Here is a 20,795-nt window from a genome sequence, read left to right on the forward strand (position 1 = left end):
AGTTGTCATTGATCGGCCGGCCGCCTTCTGCACACCTCCGACTGGGTATTGAGCCCACAACCCCGGCATGTGCCCTGACTGGGAATCGAACTGTGATCTCCTGGATCCTAGGTTGATGCTCAACTGCTGACCCACGCCTGGCCGAGCGCCATTTTAAATCTTTTTTTTTTCTTTTCCATTTTAATTCTTTATGCCTATGTTTCTCTCTCTATTTCTTATTATTATTACAGCAGTCCCTTTAACATTTCCTGCAATGCTGGCGTGGTGGTGATAAAGTCCTTTAGCTTTTTTTTCTTCTGGGAAGCCATTTATTTCACCATCTTTTTTGAATGATAGCCTTGCTAGATAGAGTAGTCTTGGTTTCAGATCCTTGTTTTGCAATTCCTTGAATACTTCATGCCATTCCCTTCTGGCCTGTCAAGTTTCTGATGAAAAATCAGCTCATGGGAGCTCCTTTATAGGTAACAGATTGCTTTTCTCTTGCTGCCTTTAATATTCTCTTTCTGTCTTGAATTTTTGGCATTTTAATTATGATGTGTCTGGGCGTGGACCTCTTTGGATTCTTCTTGCTTGGGAGTTTCTGTGCCTCCTGAACTTGTGTGACTTTTTCCTTCACGAGGTTAGGGAAGATTTCTGCCATTATTTTTTCAAACAGGTTCTATAACCCTTGCTTACTTTCTAGATCTTCTGGCACTCCTTTGATGCGAATATTGTTACATTTCATTTTGTCCCACTGCTCCCTTAGACTGTCTTCCTGTTTTTTCTTGTTTTTTCTTTTTGGATCTCTGAGTGATTTTTTTTCTACCCTGTCTTCTAATTCACTGATTTGATCCTCAGCTTCCTCTAATCTGCTTTTTATTCTTTCCAATGTATTCTTATTTCTGCTATGTCATTCTTCATTTCTGACTGGCCATTTTTCATAGTTTCATATTTTTTTTTCATGCAGTTGAGCATCCTTATGATCAGTATTCTGACTTCTATGTCTGATAGATTGCTTATCTCCATTTCATTTAGCTCTTTTTCTGGAGACTTCTCCTGTTCTTTCACTTGGGGCTTGTTTTTATGTTTTCCATTTTGGCTGCCTATTTGGGTTTGTTTCTATGTATTAGGTAGGCCTGCCAGGACTCTCAGTCTTTTTGGAAGGTCTCTGGTGCAGACCAGTGTTAGATGCTGTTTGTGACTGGTCTTGAGTACCCTGTTTGTAGCTATCAACAACCCGCGCTTGAGGTCCCCTCTTTTGGTGCTGACTGTCTTTGGACAGGTCCTAGATACACACCAAAGTCTGCTTTTCCAAGGCCTGGGTCTGGAGGCAGATCAGGCAAAGACTCAAAGAATTCTGAAGTTTGCTTCTGCCTGTAGGCTGATTAATTTGATTCTCTTAATGAGTGTCAGGCTGTACAGACTCCCCTGGGTAGGGCTAGCAGCTCGGAGCAATTGCTTCCCTCTCAGGCAAAAGCTACTTGGAAGGTAAATGTCTCCCTGTGAAAGATGTCCCCTTCGGTATGGGGCAATGACTCGGCACAGGGCTGCCCTCAGAGCTCTCAATCTCCAGAGTGCACAACCCTAGATTCTCTTCACACAGCTCTGGTGCACTCTGCCCTTCCTCTGCTGGAGCCCAAGGTGAGTGGCTGCACTAGAAAATTTGTGTGTTGGCTGTTTAAGAGGGTGCCTGCATTTCCAGCTGTTTCTCCCTGGCAGGCAGAAACCCAGCAGCTTTTCACAGCCAAATATTATGTGGGCACCTTTCTCAGTTCTGATGTTCTTGTCTGGGAAGCCCAGCCTGGGGTTTAGGCCCCAGAGTCCTTAGTGGGAACTCCTCACAGCTGAGATATCCCTCCAGACCTTCATCTGCTGCTTGTGGGTGCCCGGCCAGCCCTCTCATGCCTCCCTACTTCCTATCAGTCTCTAAGTGGTCTCTACTTTTCCGCCTTGGTTATGAGGGTGCTCTCCAGCTTGTCTTCAGTTGCAGTTGATTATTCAGGATGGTTTTTCTATATTTTAGTTGCAATTCCAGTTTTGTCCCGGGAGAGTGTCAGTGTAGCTTCCACTCAGTCCGCCGCCATCTTTAATCCTCCCCTCCCCTTTATGTTTTTATATTACAGTTGACTCACAATATTATGAGTTTCAGGTGTACAACCCCATGATTAGGCAGGAATGATTACCCTGATAAACCTAGTATCCATCTTATACCGGACGTAGTTTTTACAGTGTTATTGATTATATTTCCTATGCTGTAATTTACATCCCCATGACTATTCTGTAATTCCTATTCTAAATCCCTTCACTTTTTTCGCCCATCCCCCCAAACTCTTTTCCTTCTGACAATCCCCAAGATGTTCTCTGTAAGTTTGTTTCTGTTCTGCTTGTTTATTTTGTTATTTAGTTTATACATATAAGTGAAATCATCTAGGATTTGTCTGTATCTCACTTATTTCACTTTGCATATTACCTTCTAGGTCCATCTATGTTGTTGCAGATGGTAAGATTTCATTCTTTTTTATGGCTTAATCGTTCCATTGGACATTATGGACCACTTCTCCTTTATCCATTCGTCTACTGATGGACACTTAGGTTGCTCCCGTATCTAGACTATTGTAAATAATGCTGCAATAAACATATGGACGTATATGTCTTTTCAATTTAGCATGTTGGGTTTGTTTGGCTAAATATCCAGAAGTGGAATTGCTAGGTCCATCTTTGTCTCTTGTTATAGCCTTTGTTTTAAAGTCTGTTTTGTCTGGTATAAATATTTGTACCCCAGCTTTTTGTTTTTGCATCTCTTTGAATTCTAAGAAAGACCTAGGGAATTATTTTTATACTATTTACTTTAGGGAAAATTGAAGAACAGAGCGGTGAGGTTATTTGCTGACTGTTAAATAGCTAATTATAATTGACTTGATATAGAAAAGTGGCTAAATGGAATAAAATTTATTTGTATAATATAGAAGTGGTCAACTTTTAATTGAATTGTCTTTTCTTTATAGGATTAAATCAATGTTTTCTTGGTTGAAATATATTTTCAATGATATATAGAAGTAGCCAGATTTATTTCCACTCTAGGATTTGAAAATAACTGTTACAATTGATAATTCTGTTTCAAGAAGTGGATTACTGCAGAGAACTGTGTGATAAGAAAAGTCCTGTTTACTGCTGCACTGTTTTCTTCTGAGAAGAGTGATTTTATACCTGGCAGTCACCGGAGTCTACTGTGAAGTCGGTTCTAGCTTTTCTGTCCCAGAAATTTTTGTATTCTGTTTTAGGTAAGCTGTAACATAGAAAGGATCCAGAGAACTCATGAATTAAAAGCTTATGCATTTCATAGCATCAGTACATTTACGCCTCATTCCTCTGTAAACTGTTTTGTTTGTTTTTTTGTTTTTTATTATATATATCTTTATTGATTTCAGAGAGAGGGCAGCAGAGGGAGAGAGAGCTAGAAACACCAATGATGAGAGAGTCATTGGGGATCGAGCCCTCAACCCGAGCATGTGTCCTGACCGGGAATTGAACCTCGATCTCCTGGATCCTAGGTCGATGCTCAACTGCTGAGCCACGTCCTGCCGGGCTCCTCTGTAAATTGTTAAGTTGATGAGGATACATCTTACCTAGTGGCAAATGAATGTTAACTACAAGTTTAACTTCATTGTTTTAATAGTTTACATTCAACATTATTTTGTATTAGTTTCAGGTGTATAGTACATTGGCCAATCACACACATCACAAAGTGCCCCCCACCCCCATCTTCAGCACCCACCTGACATCATACATAGTCATCACAGAATTATTGACTATATTCCCTATGCTGTATTTCACATCCCCGTGACTATTTAGTACCAATTTGTACTTCTTTTTTAAAATTTAATTAATTTTAGAGAGAGAGAGAAATCAATTTGTTTTTCCACTTATTTATGCATCCACTGGTTGATTCTTATGTGTTCCTCACTGGGGATCAAACCCATAACTTTGACATATTGGGATGACGCTGTAACCGACTGAGCCTATCCAGCCAGGATCCCAATTTGTACTTCTTAATCCCTTTACCTTTTTCACCTAGTCCCTTACTCCCCCTCTCCTTTGGCATCCTTTAGTCTGTTCTCTTATCTATGAGTCTTTCAGATTTGCTTATTTTATTCTTTAGATTTCACTTATAAATGAACTCATATGGTATTCGTTATTCTCTGACTGATTTTACTTAGCATAATACTCCCTAGGGTCCATCCATGCTCTCCCAAATGGTAAGATTCATTCTTTTCTATGGCCGAATAATAATCCATTATTGCTTATCCACTTGTCTACTGAAGTACTTTAGGGTTGCTTCCATATCTTGGCTGTTGTAAATAATGCTGAAATGAACATAGGGGTATATATATTCTTTTGAATTAGTGTTTTGGGTTTGTTTGGATATATGCACAGAAGTGGAATATCTGGGTCATGAGGTAGTTGCATTTTTAATTTTTGAGGAGTGTCCATACTGTTTTTCAGCGTGGCTTCATTAGTCTTCATTCCTTCTAACAGTGCACAAAGGTACCCTTTTCTCCACATTCTTACTAATACGTGCTTGTTGATTTATTGATGATAGCCATTGTGATGGGTGTGAGGTGGTATGTCATTGTGGTTTTAATTTACATTTCTCTGATGATGAGTGACTGTAGCATCTTTTCATAAGTGTATTGGCCATCTGGATGTCCTCTTTGGAGAAGTACCTTTCCGGGTCCTTTGTCCATTTTTTAATTGGATTGTTTGTTTTTTTGTGTTTTATAAGTTCTTTATAAATTTTGGATCTTAACCCCTTATTGAATGTATCACTGGCAAATATCTTCCCCTATTTAGTAGGTTGTCTTTACATTAAGTTGATGGTTTCCTTTGCTGTGCAAAACCTTTTTACTTTAATGTTGTCCCATTTGTTTATACTTTCTTTTGTTCCCCTTGCCTGAGGAGATATATCAGCAAAAATATTACTATGTTAAAGATTTTACTTTTTTTTCTCTAGGAGTTATATGGTTTCAAATTTTATATATAAAAGTGTTTAATGCATTTTTGAATTCTTTTTTGTAAATCCTCACCTGAGAATATTTTTTCCACTGATTTTTGGAGAGAGTGGAAGGGAGGGAGGGGAAGAGAGAGAAAGAGAGAGAGGGAGAAACATCAATGTGAGAGAGACATTGATTGGTTGCCTCTTGAGCATACTCACACTGGGGCCAGGGGTTGAACCTGCAACCCATATATGTGTCCTTGACCAGAAATGGAACCCAAGACCCTTCCATGTGCAGGTGGATTTTCTAACCACTGAACCACACTGGCCAGGGTTGAATTTATTCTTGTACATGGTGTAAGGTGGTCTAGTTTCATTTTTTTTGCATGTACCTGTCCAATTTTCCAACATTTATTGAATAGACTATCTTAATACCATTGTATGTTGTTGCCTACTTTGTCAAATTGACCATATGGCCTTTTTAAAATTTATTTCTGGGCTCCCTATTCTGTTCCATTGATCTATATATCTGTTTTTATGCCAGTACCATGCTGTTTTGATTCCTGTAGCTTTGTAGTATATTTTGATATCGGGTAGTGTGATTCCTCCAACTTTATCCTTCTTACTCAAGAATGCTGTGGCTATTCAGGGTTCTTTTGTAGTTCCATATAAAGTTTTGGATTATTTGTTCTAGTTCTGTGAAATACGCCATTGGTATTTTGATAGGAATTATGTTGAGTCTATAGATTGCTTTAAGTAATATGGACATTTTAATGGTGTTAATTCTTCCTACTCATGACCATTTTATAGGCTTCCATTTATTTGTATCTTTAGTTTCTTTTTTCAGTGTCTTATAATTTTTCAAGTTCAGGTCTTTTGCCTCCTTGGTTATAATGATTCCCAGGTATTTTATTATTTATTTATGTATTTAATTTATTGTTGCAATTGTAAATGGGATTGTTTTCTTAGTTTCCATTTCTGATTGTTTATTATGGGTGTATATAAGTGCAACTGATTCCTGAATGTTTATTTTGTATCCTATTACTTTACTGCATTCATTTATAAGTATTAGTAGTTTTTTGGTGGATTCATTAGGGTTCTCTATACACAGTATCCTGTCATCTGCAAATAATGAAAATTTTACTACTTCTGTTCCAATTTGGATGCCTTTTATTTCTTCTTCTTGTCTATTTGCTGTGGCTAGGACTTCTAGTACTAAGTTGAATAAGAGTGGTGAAAGGTGACATCCCTGTCGCCTTCTTAATTGTAAGGGAAATGCTTTTAGTTTTCCCCCATTCAGTATGATATTGGCTGTGGGTTTGTCATATATGTCTTTTATTATGTCAAGGTATGTTCCCACTTTGCTGAGAGTTTTCATCATAAGTGGGTGCTGGTTTTTGTCAGATCCTTTTTCTGCATCTATAGATATGATCATATGATTTACATCTTTCATTGTGTTTATGTGGTATATCATGTTAATTGACTTGTGGATATTGTACAAACCATGCGTCGCAGTAATAAATCCAACTTGGTCATGGTATGTGACCTTTTTAATGTATTGCTGAATTCAGTTTGCTAATGTTTTGTTGAAGTTTCTTACATCTATATTCATCAGGGATGTTTGCCTTTCATTTCCTTTTTTTGTGGTGTCTTTATCTGGTTTTGAAATCAGGATAATGCTGGACTCGTAAAATGATGAGTGTGGGAATCTGCCATCCTCTTTAATTTTTTTTTTTTAATCCTCATCTGAGGATATATTTTTTATTAATTTTTAGAGACGGGGAGGGAGAGTGAGAGCGAGAGACCTAGAGAGAGAGAAACATTGATTGGTTGCCTCCGTCCTGTATGTGCAGGGGATGAAACCCACATCCTGATGCCTGACTAGAAGTCAAATCCACTACCTTTTGGTATACAGGACAACGCTCTAACCAACTGAGCCTCCCAGCCAACGCTGACTTTTTGAATCATTTGAGAATGGTAGGTGTTAATTCTTTTTTGAATGCTTGGTTAAATTAACCTGTGAAACCATCTGGTCGAGGACTTTTGTTCGCTGGGAGTTTTTTTTACTACTGCTTTCATTTCATTGGCTTTTATTGGTTTGTCCAGGTTTTCTTTCTTATTGATTCATTCTTGGGAGATTGTATGTTTCTAGGAAATTATTTGTTTCTTTAGGATTGTCTAACTTGTTGGCATATAGTTACTGATAGTGTTTTCTTATAATCCTTTGTATTTTTGTGGTTTCTGTAGTTACTTCTTTTCTATAATTTTTGGTTTTATTACGTGTGTCCTGTTTCTTGTTCTTCATGAGTTACGGTTACAGTTATATCTGTCTTGTTTATCTTTTTAAAGAACCAGCTCTTGGTTTTATTAATCTTTTGTAATTTTTTTTTTTTTCTCTGTTTTGTTTATTTCTGCTCTGACCTTTGTTATTTCCTTCCTTCTACTCACTTTGGCCTTTGCTGTTCTTTTTCTAATTCCTTTAAATGTACGGTTAGATTTTTCTTTTGGTAGGCCTGTATTATCTGAATTTCACTCTTGGGACTGCTTTTGCCGAGTCCCATAGATTTGGGTTCTTTGTGTTTCCAGTTTTATTAGTCTTAAGGTATGTTTTGATGTCTTCCTTGATCTCATTGTTGACCCATTCATTGTTTAGTACCATGTTATTAAGCCTCCATGTGTTTATATGTTTTTTAGTTTTATTTATTTATTTTATTATTATTTTTTAAGAGAATGAGGAAGGGAGAGGAGAGCTGTGTGAGAGAAAAACATCAGTTGGCTGCATCCTGGCCCCCCCACCCCCTGGACTGAGCCCATAACCTGGGCATGTGCCCTGACCAGGAATTGCACTGGTTACCTCTTGGTGCCTGGGATGATGCTCAGCCAACTGAGCCACACTTGCCAGGGCTGTTTTTTTCATGTAATTGATTTATAGTTTTTTATCATTGTGGTCAGAGAAGATGCTTGAAAATGATTTCGATCTTCTTAAATCTATTGAGACTTATTTTGCAGTCTAACATGTGGTCAGTTTATCCTAGAAAATGTTCCATGTGCATTTGAAAAGAATGTATATTTTGCTGCTCTGGTGTGACATGCTCTAAAAATATCAGTTAAATTCACCTGGTCTCATTGCTTCTTGGCCTTTTGGCTAAGATCAAGTGTAAATTCATCTATTCTTATGTGTCATTTAAGTGTACTATTTCCTTTTGATTTTCACTTTCTAAGATTATCCAATGATTTCAACGGGGTATTAAGGCCCCCTACTATGACTGTATTACTGTCGATATCTTCTATGTCCATTAATATTTGCTTTATATATTCAGGTGCTCCCGTGTTGGGTGCATAAATGTTTACAAGGGTTATATCATCCTGATGTATTGATTTCTTTATTGTGATGTCATGTCCTTTTTTGTCCTTAATTATAGCCTTTTTTTTAAAGTCTGTTTTGTCTGATGTAAGTATTCTACCCTAAGGTTTTTTTTAATTTGCATGAAATATGTTTTTTCAACCCTTTACTTTTAGTCCATGAGTACCTTTCATTCTGAGGTGCATCCCTTGTAGACAGCATATATGTGGGTCTTATTTTCCTATCTGTTCAAAAACCCTATGTCTTTCGATTGTAGCATTTAAATCATTTACATTTAAAGTGATTATTGATAGGTGGGGATTTATTGCCATGTTATTCTTTATAATTACTACGTTCCTCATTTTGTTTTTCTTTCTTAATGAGGCCCCATTAATTTTTTTTATAATACTGTATTGGTAGTATTGAACTCCTTTAGCTTTTTCTTATTTGGGAAGCTCTTTATTTGTCTTTCAAGTTTAAATAGCCTTTTTGGTTAGAGTAGTCTTGGTTGTAGGTCCTTGATTTTCATCACTTTGAATAGTTTGTTACAATTTTTCTGGCTTGAAATGTTTGTGTTATGAAATCAGCTAACAGTCTTATGGCAGCTCTTGCTGCTTTTAAGATTCTCTCTTTGTCTTTAACCTTTGCCATTTTAATTATGATGTGTCTTTGTGTGGGCCTCTTTGGGTTCCTCTTGTTTGGGACTCTCTGAGCTTCTTGGACTTGTATGTATTTTTCCTTCACCAGGTTAGGGAAATTTTCAGTCATTATTTGATCAAATAGTTTCATAGTCTCTTGCTCTCTCTCTTCTCCCTCTTGTTGCCCTGTGATATGGATGGTGTTACACTTGATGTTGTCACAGAGCTTCTTTAAACTATCCTCATGTTTTAAAATTCTTGTTTCTTTTTTCTGTTCTGATTGGGTGTTTTCTGCTCACTTGTCTTCCAAATTGTGATTTGATCCTCTCCCTTATCTAACCTTCTTTTTTTTTTTTCCTCACCCGAGGATATTTTTTCCATTGCTTTTCAGAGAGAGTGGGAGAGAGAGATAGAGAGAGAAACATCGATGTGAGAGAGACACATCAATTGGCTGCCTCTTGCACACGCCCCGACCAAGGCTGGGGATCCAGCCTGCAACCGAGTTACATATTCTTGGCCAGAATCAAACCTGGGACCCTTGATTCCTAGGGCCAGCACTCTAACCACTGAGCAAACCATCTAGGGCTCTAACCTACTTTTGACTTCTTGTATATTCTTTATTTCATATATTGTATTCTTTATTTCTCACTGGTTCTTTTATGGTTTCTGTGTTATTTTTTATGCTTATCTCTTTGTTTAGAGTCTCCCTGAGTTCATGCAGTCTTCCCTTAAATAAGTTCCTGGAGTATACTCATAACCATTGTTTTGAAGTCTGTACCTGGTAGAATACTTGCCTCCATTTCATTTAGTTCTTTTTCTAGGGATTTTTTCTGTTTTTTGATTTGTGGCATGTTTCTTTGTCTCCGTATTTTGGCTGCCTCTCTGTATTCGTTTCTGTGCTGTGTCTCCCAATCTTGGTAGGATGGCTTTATGTAGTAGGTGTCTTGTGGGGCTTAGTGGCACAGTCTCCCTGATGACTTGTGCTAGATGATCCTTCATTTGTTTTTAAATCCCCTTTAAAAACTTTTAAAGGGCAGTCAGTTTTGATGTGATATTTCTTTCATATATGTGTATTTTGAATATTGATTGGGTTATTTTATTGAATGTCTACAGTCTTTTAATTAATAAGAGCTTTGCTATATTGCTTTATTTTTTAATACTTAATTATATACTACATAGTAATTATGAATATTCAGCTTCTGACCTACCACTTCATTTGTTATAAATTAATTGATTCATTTGAAATATAGTGTTGGAGGAGAGCTCTCTGGATGCCCTGGACCATCAGACGAACGAGTTGGTTCCAGAGCAAAGTAAGCTTGAAATGTTGATGGAGGCAAAAGTGACAAAACTGATGCTGTCCTACTTAGGGCACTTCATAAGAATGTGAGGTTGTTTGAAAAAGACAGTAGTTCTGGGGAAAATAGAAGGCAGAAGGAAAAGAGGAACACCAAATATGAGATGGATTAACTCCATGAACGAAGCCATAGGCATAGGAACTGAGAAAGGACTGTTGAGGACATGACATTTTGGACATCACTCATTCATATGGTTGCCAGGAGTCGGAGCTGACTCAGTGGCTTGTAATACACACCACTTCCTGGCTCTGGTCTTGGGCAGCCTGATTTTGAGGACCAATTTTTTAAAATCTGTGTAAGGGAGATAATGATTTTATTTCATGGGTTGCTTTAATGTTTAACGGACATGAATATTTGGGCATAATCATCACATAAATGTTAAGTATTATTGGATGAGTGTACTTTTATTTAAAACATTTGAGTTATGAAAATTTTGAATCAGACGTTACTCAGCATATTTATACTTTCATAACTTTCTCTAATGGTAATGTTAAAAATTTTTCATCTTACTATTAAATGAAGGCCTTATGAAGGTTTCCTCTAGCATATGCTATTGTTTTATCATAAAGAATTTTTTCTTATTAAGGAACTATTTTAGAGTAATGTGTGCATATTATATTGTTTGAAAGTATACTTAAAATATTTTAGCGTCTGGAATGGAAATTGATAGATCTTTGGTGAAAGCACATAGTCACCCCTTAAGTTTTTAGATAGAATTACCCATTTTCTTTTAAGGAGATATAAATGTATTTTTTGTCATATTCCAATATTAACATGTTTTCCATTCTGACACAGACACAGCTCTTGCTTGTTCTAAGGAATGAAGACTGGTTTTGGAATCAAGCTTTATACATTGTGTTTGAGTCTTGAGGTTGTCTTAGAAGCTTGGATAGTTTTAACTAATGCGCCTGATGTACTGTTTTATTACAGAGAAATATTTGTATCAGTTTTATTTAACTCAGTGGCTCAGTGGGGTTATTGTCACAGTTAACTGAAAATAAAATACCTTTCCTATAAAATACTGAAATGAATTGGATATGGTGCTCTCGAGACACTAGAACCTGGTTTAACCAGGATGCTTAATGGTCAGAGAGTAACATAGTATATATAAAATAAAGGGACTAAGATTGTATATGTTAGTATCTGGGACAAGTGATATGGCCTGTCCACAGTGTTTCATAAAAAAGTTGGCATACCCTCATTTAATGTATATGAAAAGTAGTTATTCTGTGTCCCTGTTGTATCTGGAGAGTGATAATCACTTCATCTTCAATATTTGGTCAGCTTTATGTGGTCTTCTCTATTTCCCATTACTCATTCAGGTGCTTAAGCTGCCTGAAATCCTTTGTAGATTAATGTGGAACTTAAAGTGCAACTTGTTGAAACCTCCCTGACCCTTCTAGCAAACTACTCTGTCAACATAATGTGATCCTTCCATGGTTGTTTTTCTCCCATGAATTTACATAAAAATATATGTACTTTAAGAAAAATATATTGTGTATTTATATGTGGGTTTTGGGGAATTCATAATATTGTAGTAATATTCTTTGTGTTTGGTAACTATTTTTCAGTCTATAGTATATCTGTAGATCTTTTCATGTCAGTAAGATATGCTTTCCAAAAAGCCCTAACGCTGCCTGGCCAGCGTAGCTCAGCAGTTGAGCATCAACCTAGGATCCAGGAGATGGCGGTTCAGTTGCTGGTCAGGGCACGTGCCCGGGTTGCTGGCTCGATCCCTGGTGGGGGACGTGCAGGAGTAAGCCAATTACTTTCTCTCATTGATGTTTCCCTCCCTCCCCCCCTCTCTCTCCCATCGTGTCTCTGAAATCAATAAAGAATATTAAAAAAACAAAAAAAAAATCCCCAGCAAATCCTAATCTGTTTCCTTTCATCTCCCATCACCACCATTGTTTCAGCTGTTATCATCTCTCACCTGGACCACTGGCCCTCTGGTTTTTTCTTTGCCCATGTAGCAGTCAGAGTGATCTATTCAAAACATATGTGAGATTATGTTAGCCTTTTGGCAAAAACACTGCAATGTTTCCTGTTACTGCAAAATCCAACCTGTTGCCTTTAGAATTCATGATTTCTGATGGCAGGCGTGTTTACCTGTTTGGTTTATTGATTTTCTCAGGTGCCTAAGACAGTGTATTGCACATAGGTGTTCTGTAAATCTTTGTTGTATGCAATTAAGGAATGAACTTGTTGGCCTTGGTGAGTTGTTGCTCTGGTTTTTATATTTCATTTCATAGTATTCTTCCTTTTGTACCTTGTTCCAGCCACACTGGCCTTTATTCTGTTGCTTGAATTTACCAGCCTCGTTCCCTTGAGGCTTTTTTCGCAGGAGCTGGAATGCCTTTATTCCAGTTTTCCCACAGTTGGATCTTTGTTGTAATTTCAGATTTCAGTGCATATGTCACCTGCTCTCATAGAGGTATTTCTCTGATCACTGAAGAAAAGTAGTTATCTCTTTTATCACTGTGCTATCACTCTGTGTTTTTTGTTGTTTTTTAATATGTCTTTATTGATTTCAGAGAGAGGAAGGGAGAGGGGGGAGAGAGAGAGAGAAACATAGATGATGAGAGAGTCCCTCATTGGCTGCCTCCTGCACACGCCCCACAGGGGATCGAGCCCACAACCTGGGCATGTGCCCTGACCGGGAATTGAACTGTGATCTCCTGGAACATAAGATCGATGCTCCACCGCTGAGCCATGCTGGCTGGGCTGTTTTTTGTTTTTTTTAAAATCCTCACCTGAGGATATGCTTATTGATTTTAGAGAGAGAAAGGGCGGGGGTAGGGGGAGAGAGGGGGAGAGAGAGACATCAGTGTGAGAGAGAAACATCAACCTGTTGCCTCCTTTATTTGCCTGACCAGAGATTGAACCTGCAACCTAGGTATGGGCCCTGACTGGGAATCAAACCTGCAGCCGTTTTTGGTGTACAGAACGACACTCCAACCAGCTGAGCCACACCCAGTCAGGGCTCACTCTGTTTTTAAAAAAATTAAATTTAGCTTTAAAAATAAGTGCGAGCCCGGTCAGCATGGCTTAGCAGTTGAGCATCGACCTGTGATCCAAGAGATGGTTTTTCGATTCCAGGTCAGGGCACATGCCCGGTTGGGGGCTCGATCCCCAGCAGGGGATGTGCAGGAGGCAGCTGATCAATGACTCTCATCATTGATTTTTCTATCTCTCCCTCTCCCTCTAAAATCAATAAAAATATGTTAAAAAAATAAAAATGAGAAATCATGTTGAAAAAATTGAGAAAATGCAACAGAATAGACTCAGCAATTTCTCCATCCCTATCTTCCCATCTGCCAAAGTGATATTGATGTCTTCATCCTTCCAGAGGTTCTTTATAGCAATATAAGCAAATGACAATATATATGAACCTAGTAAGTGTTCTTAAACCAGCTTTTTAAAAAAAAACTAGTCTAAGTAGCTTTATTAGAGCAAGAGGATTACAAAAGGTTTAAGAGTTAGCATTGGGGTTCTTAAACCAGTTATAATCAGTTTCCTCTCCTCAGATAACCTACTCTATGAAAATGAGGCTACCTTGTATAAACCACTTCAAATTCCCATCCATTCCATCTACAAATTATGTACATTATGTATTCACCCTTCATTTTTCCCCCCTTCTAGTTGTTTTTTCTCCCTGTTTAGTCTCTCAGATTAAGGTGATTCATGTTCAAGATTAGTTCTACTACCATCTGTGCCCATGACCTTATCCTCTCCATCTGTTCAAGAACTTTTCTTTCTTTTCTCGTTTTTTACTGTTAACTCTCTGCTGTCTCTCTGGCTTCAGTACAGCCCAGGATATATAGTAGGTACTCAGAAAATATTAGTTGAATATAGCAGGGTGGTGAAGAGTTTGAACTTTTGAGTTATGAAGAGCTAGGTGTGCATTCTAGCTGTGCGACTTGGGCATGTTTGTTAGCATCTCTAGGCCACATTAAAATGGGACAAATTTTATAGCTATATCAAGGGTTAGGGTTGTTTTGAGGGTGTAACTAAAAAGTAGATTGTGTTTATTTCTCATAGCTGTTGTAGCAAATTACTGCAAACTTGAGGGTAGACAAGTTTTCTTAAAACAACAGAAATTTTTCTCTCAGTTCTGGAGGTCAGATGTCTGAAATCAGTGAGACTGGGCTCAAGTCAAGGTGTCAGCAGGACCATTCTTCCTCTGGAGGCTCTGGGGGAAAATCAGTTCCTTGCCTCTTCTACATTCTGGTGACTACCAGCGTTCCTTGGCTGTATCACTGTCTCCTCTAATCTGCCTCTATTGTCACACTGTCTTCTCTTGTGCCTATACTGTAATCTCTACCCACCTTTCTTTGATAAAGGCACCTATAATTGCATTTAGCGCCCACCCAGGTAATCTCATTTTAAATCCTTAATTATATCTTCAAAGACCTTTTTTTCAGATAAGGTAACATTTACAGTTCCAGGGATTAGGATTTGATATTTTGGGGGGCCATTATTCAGACTGATAAATATATAGGTAGGGTGTCCCAAAATATATGTACACACTTTGAATAATTATTAATTCCAATGGGTTAAATCTGAAAAGAAAGAAACATCAACTGAGCTATCAGAAAAAAGTATGTACACTTTTTTTGGGACACCCTGTAGATGTAAAGCACACTGCATGAAGCCTGGCAAATAAGGATTTAAGCTTTCTGGATAGGGTCAAGAAAGATTTCAGATTCTTAGAAGGATTTAATCATGCAGGTACGTGGGAACCAAGGAGTATGAGAAGAAGGGATTATAAAAAAAAGATGAAGTAAGGGAAATTAGTGACTAGACCATATCATTTTATTTAATATAGAGGGATAAATGTATAGAGCAGGGATTTTGGTCAGATTTTGGTTATTTTCCTGCTCAAATGTGTGTAAGAGTGTTTATATGGTAAATAGTGTGATGGAAAGGAGGTGGTCGAGGTGGGAATATTATTGCAGAAAATTGGATAATTCCCTTTTTAAAAATATTGCTAGAGGTTCACATGTATACTATGTGAAATGATTAGTGAATAAGAGAAGATCACAGAATGGATATCAAAATTTTCCTGGGTATTATGTTAGAATCATTCTCATTTAGAATAAAAAAGAAAGTAAGAGTACTTTAAATTCCTTCAATTAGAATAACATAAAATGTGATGTACTAACATTTGTATTCTTTTTATTTTTTTCTATCTCCTTAACCAGGTTCCTTGGCATGGACACAGGTTCAGTAGGAGGATTAGAATTGACTGACCAGACTCCTGTTTTATTAGGGAGTACGGCCATGGCAACTAGTCTCACGAATGTTGGAAATTCATTCAGTGGTCCACCTAATCCTTTAGTTTCTAGATCTAATAAATTTCAAAACGCATCAGTGGAAGATGATGACGATGTTGTTTTTATCGAACCCATACAACCCCCCCCACCTGCACCAGTTGTTTCTGATCAAAGAACGGTAACATTTACATCATCAAAAAATGAAGAACTACAAGGAAATGATTCCAAAATTCTTCCTTCCTCAAAAGACTTGACTTCTCAGAAGAGAAATGTAAGTGAGACAATTGTCATTGATGATGAAGAGGACATGGAAACAAATCAAGGGCAAGAGAAAAATTCCTCGAATTTTATTGAACCTCGGCGACCTCCTGAGACTAAAAACAGAACCAATGATGTGGATTTCTCCACTTCCAGTTTTTCAAGAAGTAAGGTAAATGCAGGAATGGGTAATAGTGGTATCACCACAGAACCAGACTCTGAAATTCAGATTGCTAATGTTACAACCTTAGAAACAGGTGTAAGCTCTGTGAATGATGGCCAATTAGAAAATACTGACGGGCGAGATATGAACTTAATGATTACACATGTAACATCACTGCAGAATACCACCTTGGGAGATGTCTCTAACGGACTGCAGTCAAGTAATTTTGGTGTTAATATACAAACATACACCCCATCTTTAACTTCACAGACCAAGACTGGAGTAGGACCTTTTAATCCTGGTAGAATGAATGTGGCAGGAGATGTTTTTCAGAATGGAGAATCTGCAAGTCATCATAGTCCTGGTAAGCTGTGAGTGATCTTCCACCCATGTAAATAAATTTGAACTTTGGCTGATGCTTTTTTTATTGTAGTAATTGATTCCATCTTGATTAATTTATTCATGTAAGGTATGCTAATTCTATTGACTTCTAAGTTTGGCGTCTTAGCTAATCAGAGATGTGAAAACATATACAGTATTTTTCCACGATTATTAGAAAATTAATCAGAAACTTAGGTGTAATGGATTAAAAAAAAATACCCCTTTTATTCACCACCACTAAATTCTAACAATTTGGCATCTCCTTTGTCATGTACTCAATTTTTGTTAATATATTTTTAGTTGTGTTGTTTTAATGTGCAGAGCACATTTAAGGAAAAATATAATATGGTATAATTGCATTTAGATATGTTTAACTTTGTGTTTAATTTTGACTGCCTATCTGATTTTAATTTTTACTTACTATCTTTTTATTATCTTTTTTATATTTGAAGGTTGAAAATTTTTTCTGTGGGTAGCTTTGCTCTGTGAAAACATTATAAGAATTCTGGCTTTCTCATGACCATATCTATGTGCTCCCCTTTCTGTTTCGCCTGCCCCCAAGCTTGTATGTGTCTGCCTCTGTCTTAATCATATACCCCCTCTCTGTGCTTGTCCCATTCTTTTATCATTTTAGGCTCATTAGCAACTTTATCAGCCTAGGAATTATGGAGAATAATAAGAAATGACTAAAAGTTAGGCAATGTAAAATGCTCTATGAAATGGTAGTTATTTTTTTTTTTATATTCTTTTTTTGGCTACAAGAGTAATGTCTAATTATTAAAGAATGTTTGGAAAATCTATAATTTAAAAATGAGGGATAAAGTCCCTTTAAAGATTCATGCTTTCAGTGGGTGTCCTTCAGTCTTTTTCCTTTGTGTTTTTTTACCTTTGTTGAAATACAGTTCTGTATAATTTTGTTCCTAGTCCCCCCCCCATTTATTATTACATTGTATTTTCTCAGACCATTAACATATTTATATACAAAGGGTTTTAATGGCTAAAGAATAGGTGTGAATATATCATTCCCATATTTGGCTTTTTCCAGATTTGCTATTGTAGGTTTATGATGAACATCTCTGCTCACATTTCTGATTATTTCTTTAGAGTATATTCCCCTACCCCCCTAAAGATTTTTGATCTAAATATCTGGTTTATAGAGATTTTGAAAGAAATGTGTTTCTTATTACTCAGTTTTGAAATTTTTCATGCATTTGGAAGACCCTTGCCGTGTGTGTGTGTGTGTGTGTGTGTGTGTGTGTGTATTTATATTTGTACGGCATTTTTAAGTTGCGGAAATGTATTGTCATACTGCCTTCCTGAAAGTTCTTGCCAATTCTACTACCAGCTGTATATTAGAGTGTCTTTCATTGTAAACATCCAGCTCACATAAAAGGTTAAGAAATGATAATGCTCAAATTAGTTTTAAATTGGCTATTTTGTCTCTCTTGTAATTATAAACATATGAGAAACATAAGAGTATGAAAAAGAAAACATTCATTCTCACCATTGAGAATGGTGCATTTAATTCTAATCTTACATCATCGTATAAGTATAGTTTTGCAGACTCTCCCCTCCTCCTACTACTACTATAAATACCTAGCAATAAATCTTGAACTTTTAACCATGTGAAGTATATGTTTGATTTTGTTAATTCTCTATTTAGCTCGGTTCCAAGTTTTACTACATAAATAGCTCTTAAGAATATTCTTTTTAATGTATCTGGGGTATGTACTTCTTTGGAAGTATTGCTGGGTCAAAGGGACATATTGTAAGAGTTGTGTTCCTCTTTACTCAAACTCTTACAGAAGGGAATGTGAAGTACTCATCAGAAAAACTAAACATATACCTGTGCTCTTGAATTTATGAATTAGCTCTTGTGTTTATGTACTGTTTTTATTTGTGATAGAGAGTTGTAAAATCTTGCTCTTGTGTTTATATGCTCTTTTTATTTCTAAGAGTGAGTTGTAAAATCCTGGCTATGTGTACAGGCTCTCAGATTGATTAAACTGCTATCCCAAGATATCCCTTGAATAAAATAGAGAGTTTAGATGAAATGATTAGGTACCTTCTATTCCTAAAAGTCTTGGTGTTGGAGGAGATGAAAATTTGAAAGTAGGGAAAATGTAAGAGCTGAAATATAAAGGGAGCCATTACATTATTTATATAGGGCCTAAAACTAAACTGAAAATAAAAGCACCATTTTTTCAAAATCAAGTTAATAGAGGCCCTTAAGTTTAAATAGGTTCCTTTAAGTATATATGCAAATGACAAGCCTACAGAATTGAAGATCCTAAGAAGTCAGAATTTGTGTTGCAAAAGCTATTCCTTCTAGCATATGTTCAAATATAGTTTTTGATTGAAGGCCTCTGAGGAGGTAGAATTGCCAGTTCTTTCAGTGATTTATTTTCTTTGTCTTCATTAGTATTGTTACCCATTTATTAAAACTGTTCAGTTACCTTGATGATAGCAGGATAACAGGGTTCCAGAATGTACTCTGTTTATTCTTTGTATAAAGTATACAATTTTTTGTGGGGGTGTGTGGATTGTGAAGTAAAGTAAAATTTGAATAGCAGTGTGTGCAGCTCATTGAAATAATTAGGTTGTAGACTGGGTCAGAGTTATGAAATTTCCTACTTCAAGTTTTTGTAGTAAAGAAGTTCCCCTGAGTTCTGGCTATATTTGTACTTACTATGGAAGGAGAATAATGGTTTATCATATGGAAGGGCAGCTATTATGTATAGAAGTTCAAAATTCAGAAGAAACTAGAAAGGAAATAATTGTAAGATATCAGAGTAGTAGAAATTAAAAGTGGTGGCTTGAAAAAGTTTCATAATGAAAAAAAAGATTATGGTTTTGGTAGTGTAGTCTGGGGTAAGAGGTCTTTGGTACTATAACTATGCAGAAGCTGCAGACTGCAGCTAAGTACCAAAGCAGCTTACTATTAAAAAAGGACAGATGAATAACTGTACTCCAGTGTTAATGCGACATTCCAATGCTGTGCTGTGCTGAAACTGTTTGCAGTGGTAGAGCAATATGTTGGATTGGTTATATGTTGACTTAATGTCATGTCTGTAACACTAATTTTTTTTGCTGTTATGTGGTATATTTAGAGGCCATGAAACTGAATGTATATTGGAAATGCTGTTCTCAAAAAGATGTTCTGAATATAATCATGTGTAAACTTTAACAGACCTGTATTATATTTGTCAAAGATTCTCTTTGGTCAAGATTTTATTGTACTTTTATGTTGATGTATGTGTTCCTTGCTCAGGTAATATTCTGTCAGTTAATTCTTCCTGTTTAATAACTAAAGGCTAATATTTTTTAGTGCTTCCTATATGCTACTCATGGTTTATTCATTTTATGTTAGCATTCATATCATGTCGGTACCATTTCCATTTTAGACAAGAGTTTGGCAGAGTTTATAGGTAACTTCCAGGTCTAGTAAGTGAATGTCAACTAACCATTTTTTTTTTTTTTTTAAATCCTTACCTGAGGAGTGAGGCTATTTTTTCCCATGACTTTTAGAGAGAGTGGAAGGAAGGGGGGAGAGGGAAGAGAGAGAGAGAGACAGACATCGATGTGACAGATCCATCAATTGTTGCCTCCTACTTGCAACCCAGATATGCGTCTTTGACTGGGAATCAAACCTGAGACCCTCAGGTGTGCAGGCTGACGCTCTAACCACTGAGCCATGGTGGCCAGGGCTCAACTAGCCATTCTTGCTCCAAAACTTGTGTTCTTTACCTCTGTGCTGTGCTGCTGCCTGATTAATGTCTTAATACTTGTACAAAATGGGAAGTTAAAACTGTTTCTCTGATAGAAATTTCAGTGTGTGAAAATACCTGTTTCATTACTCTTTCTTGTGTATTTTGTTTTTAAGATTCTTGGATTTCCCAATCAGCTTCATTTCCTCGAAATCAGAAACAGCCAGGGGTGGATTCTTTATCACCAGTGGCCTCACTTCCTAAACAGATTTTCCAGCCGTCTGCCCAACAGCAACCCACTAAACCAGTTAAAGTCACTTGTGCAAACTGTAAAAAACCTTTACAAAAGGGACAGACAGCTTATCAACGAAAAGGATCTGCTCACCTCTTTTGTTCTACCACCTGCCTTTCCTCCTTCTCACACAAGCCTGCTCCAAAGAAACTCTGTGTTATGTGTAAAAAGTAAGGTTTACTTTTCAACATAATTCCATATGGTTGAATGTTGGTGGTATAAAATTTTAGGAAAACAGAGTTTTAGAGATGAATTACTGTTTTAAAAATTGGTGGGCAAGTTGATTGAATTTTAAAGCCAAACTGAAATTTGTAGTGGCTTTGGAGGGTTCTCTATCAAGCCTAGGTAGCTTATGATTAAAAGGCTTTCTATTGTATAGGTTTTGGGGTTGATCTTGTAATTAATTT

At 36.8% G+C, this 20,795-nt stretch overlaps 1 protein-coding gene across 6 annotated transcripts in view; it reads left to right on the plus strand.

Moving 5' to 3' along the window:
• ZMYM2 (zinc finger MYM-type containing 2) overlaps positions 1–20,795 on the plus strand; it is a 124,770-nt gene that overhangs the window by 13,144 nt on the left and 90,831 nt on the right. For 5 of the 6 annotated variants that reach the window (XM_081126698.1, XM_081126697.1, XM_081126696.1 and 2 more), the window contains 2 exons: positions 15,516–16,372; positions 20,273–20,558. In XM_081126698.1, the coding sequence (XP_080982824.1) occupies positions 15,526–16,372; positions 20,273–20,558 (1,133 nt within the window). In that variant the 5' untranslated portion in view covers positions 15,516–15,525. The remainder of the gene's footprint in view (positions 1–15,515; positions 16,373–20,272; positions 20,559–20,795) is intronic. The other variant, XM_081126700.1, reaches the window with a different exon arrangement.

The sequence above is a fragment of the Miniopterus schreibersii genome (assembly GCF_964146895.1).
Source record: "Miniopterus schreibersii genome assembly, chromosome: 2".
NCBI lineage: Eukaryota > Metazoa > Chordata > Mammalia > Chiroptera > Miniopteridae > Miniopterus > Miniopterus schreibersii.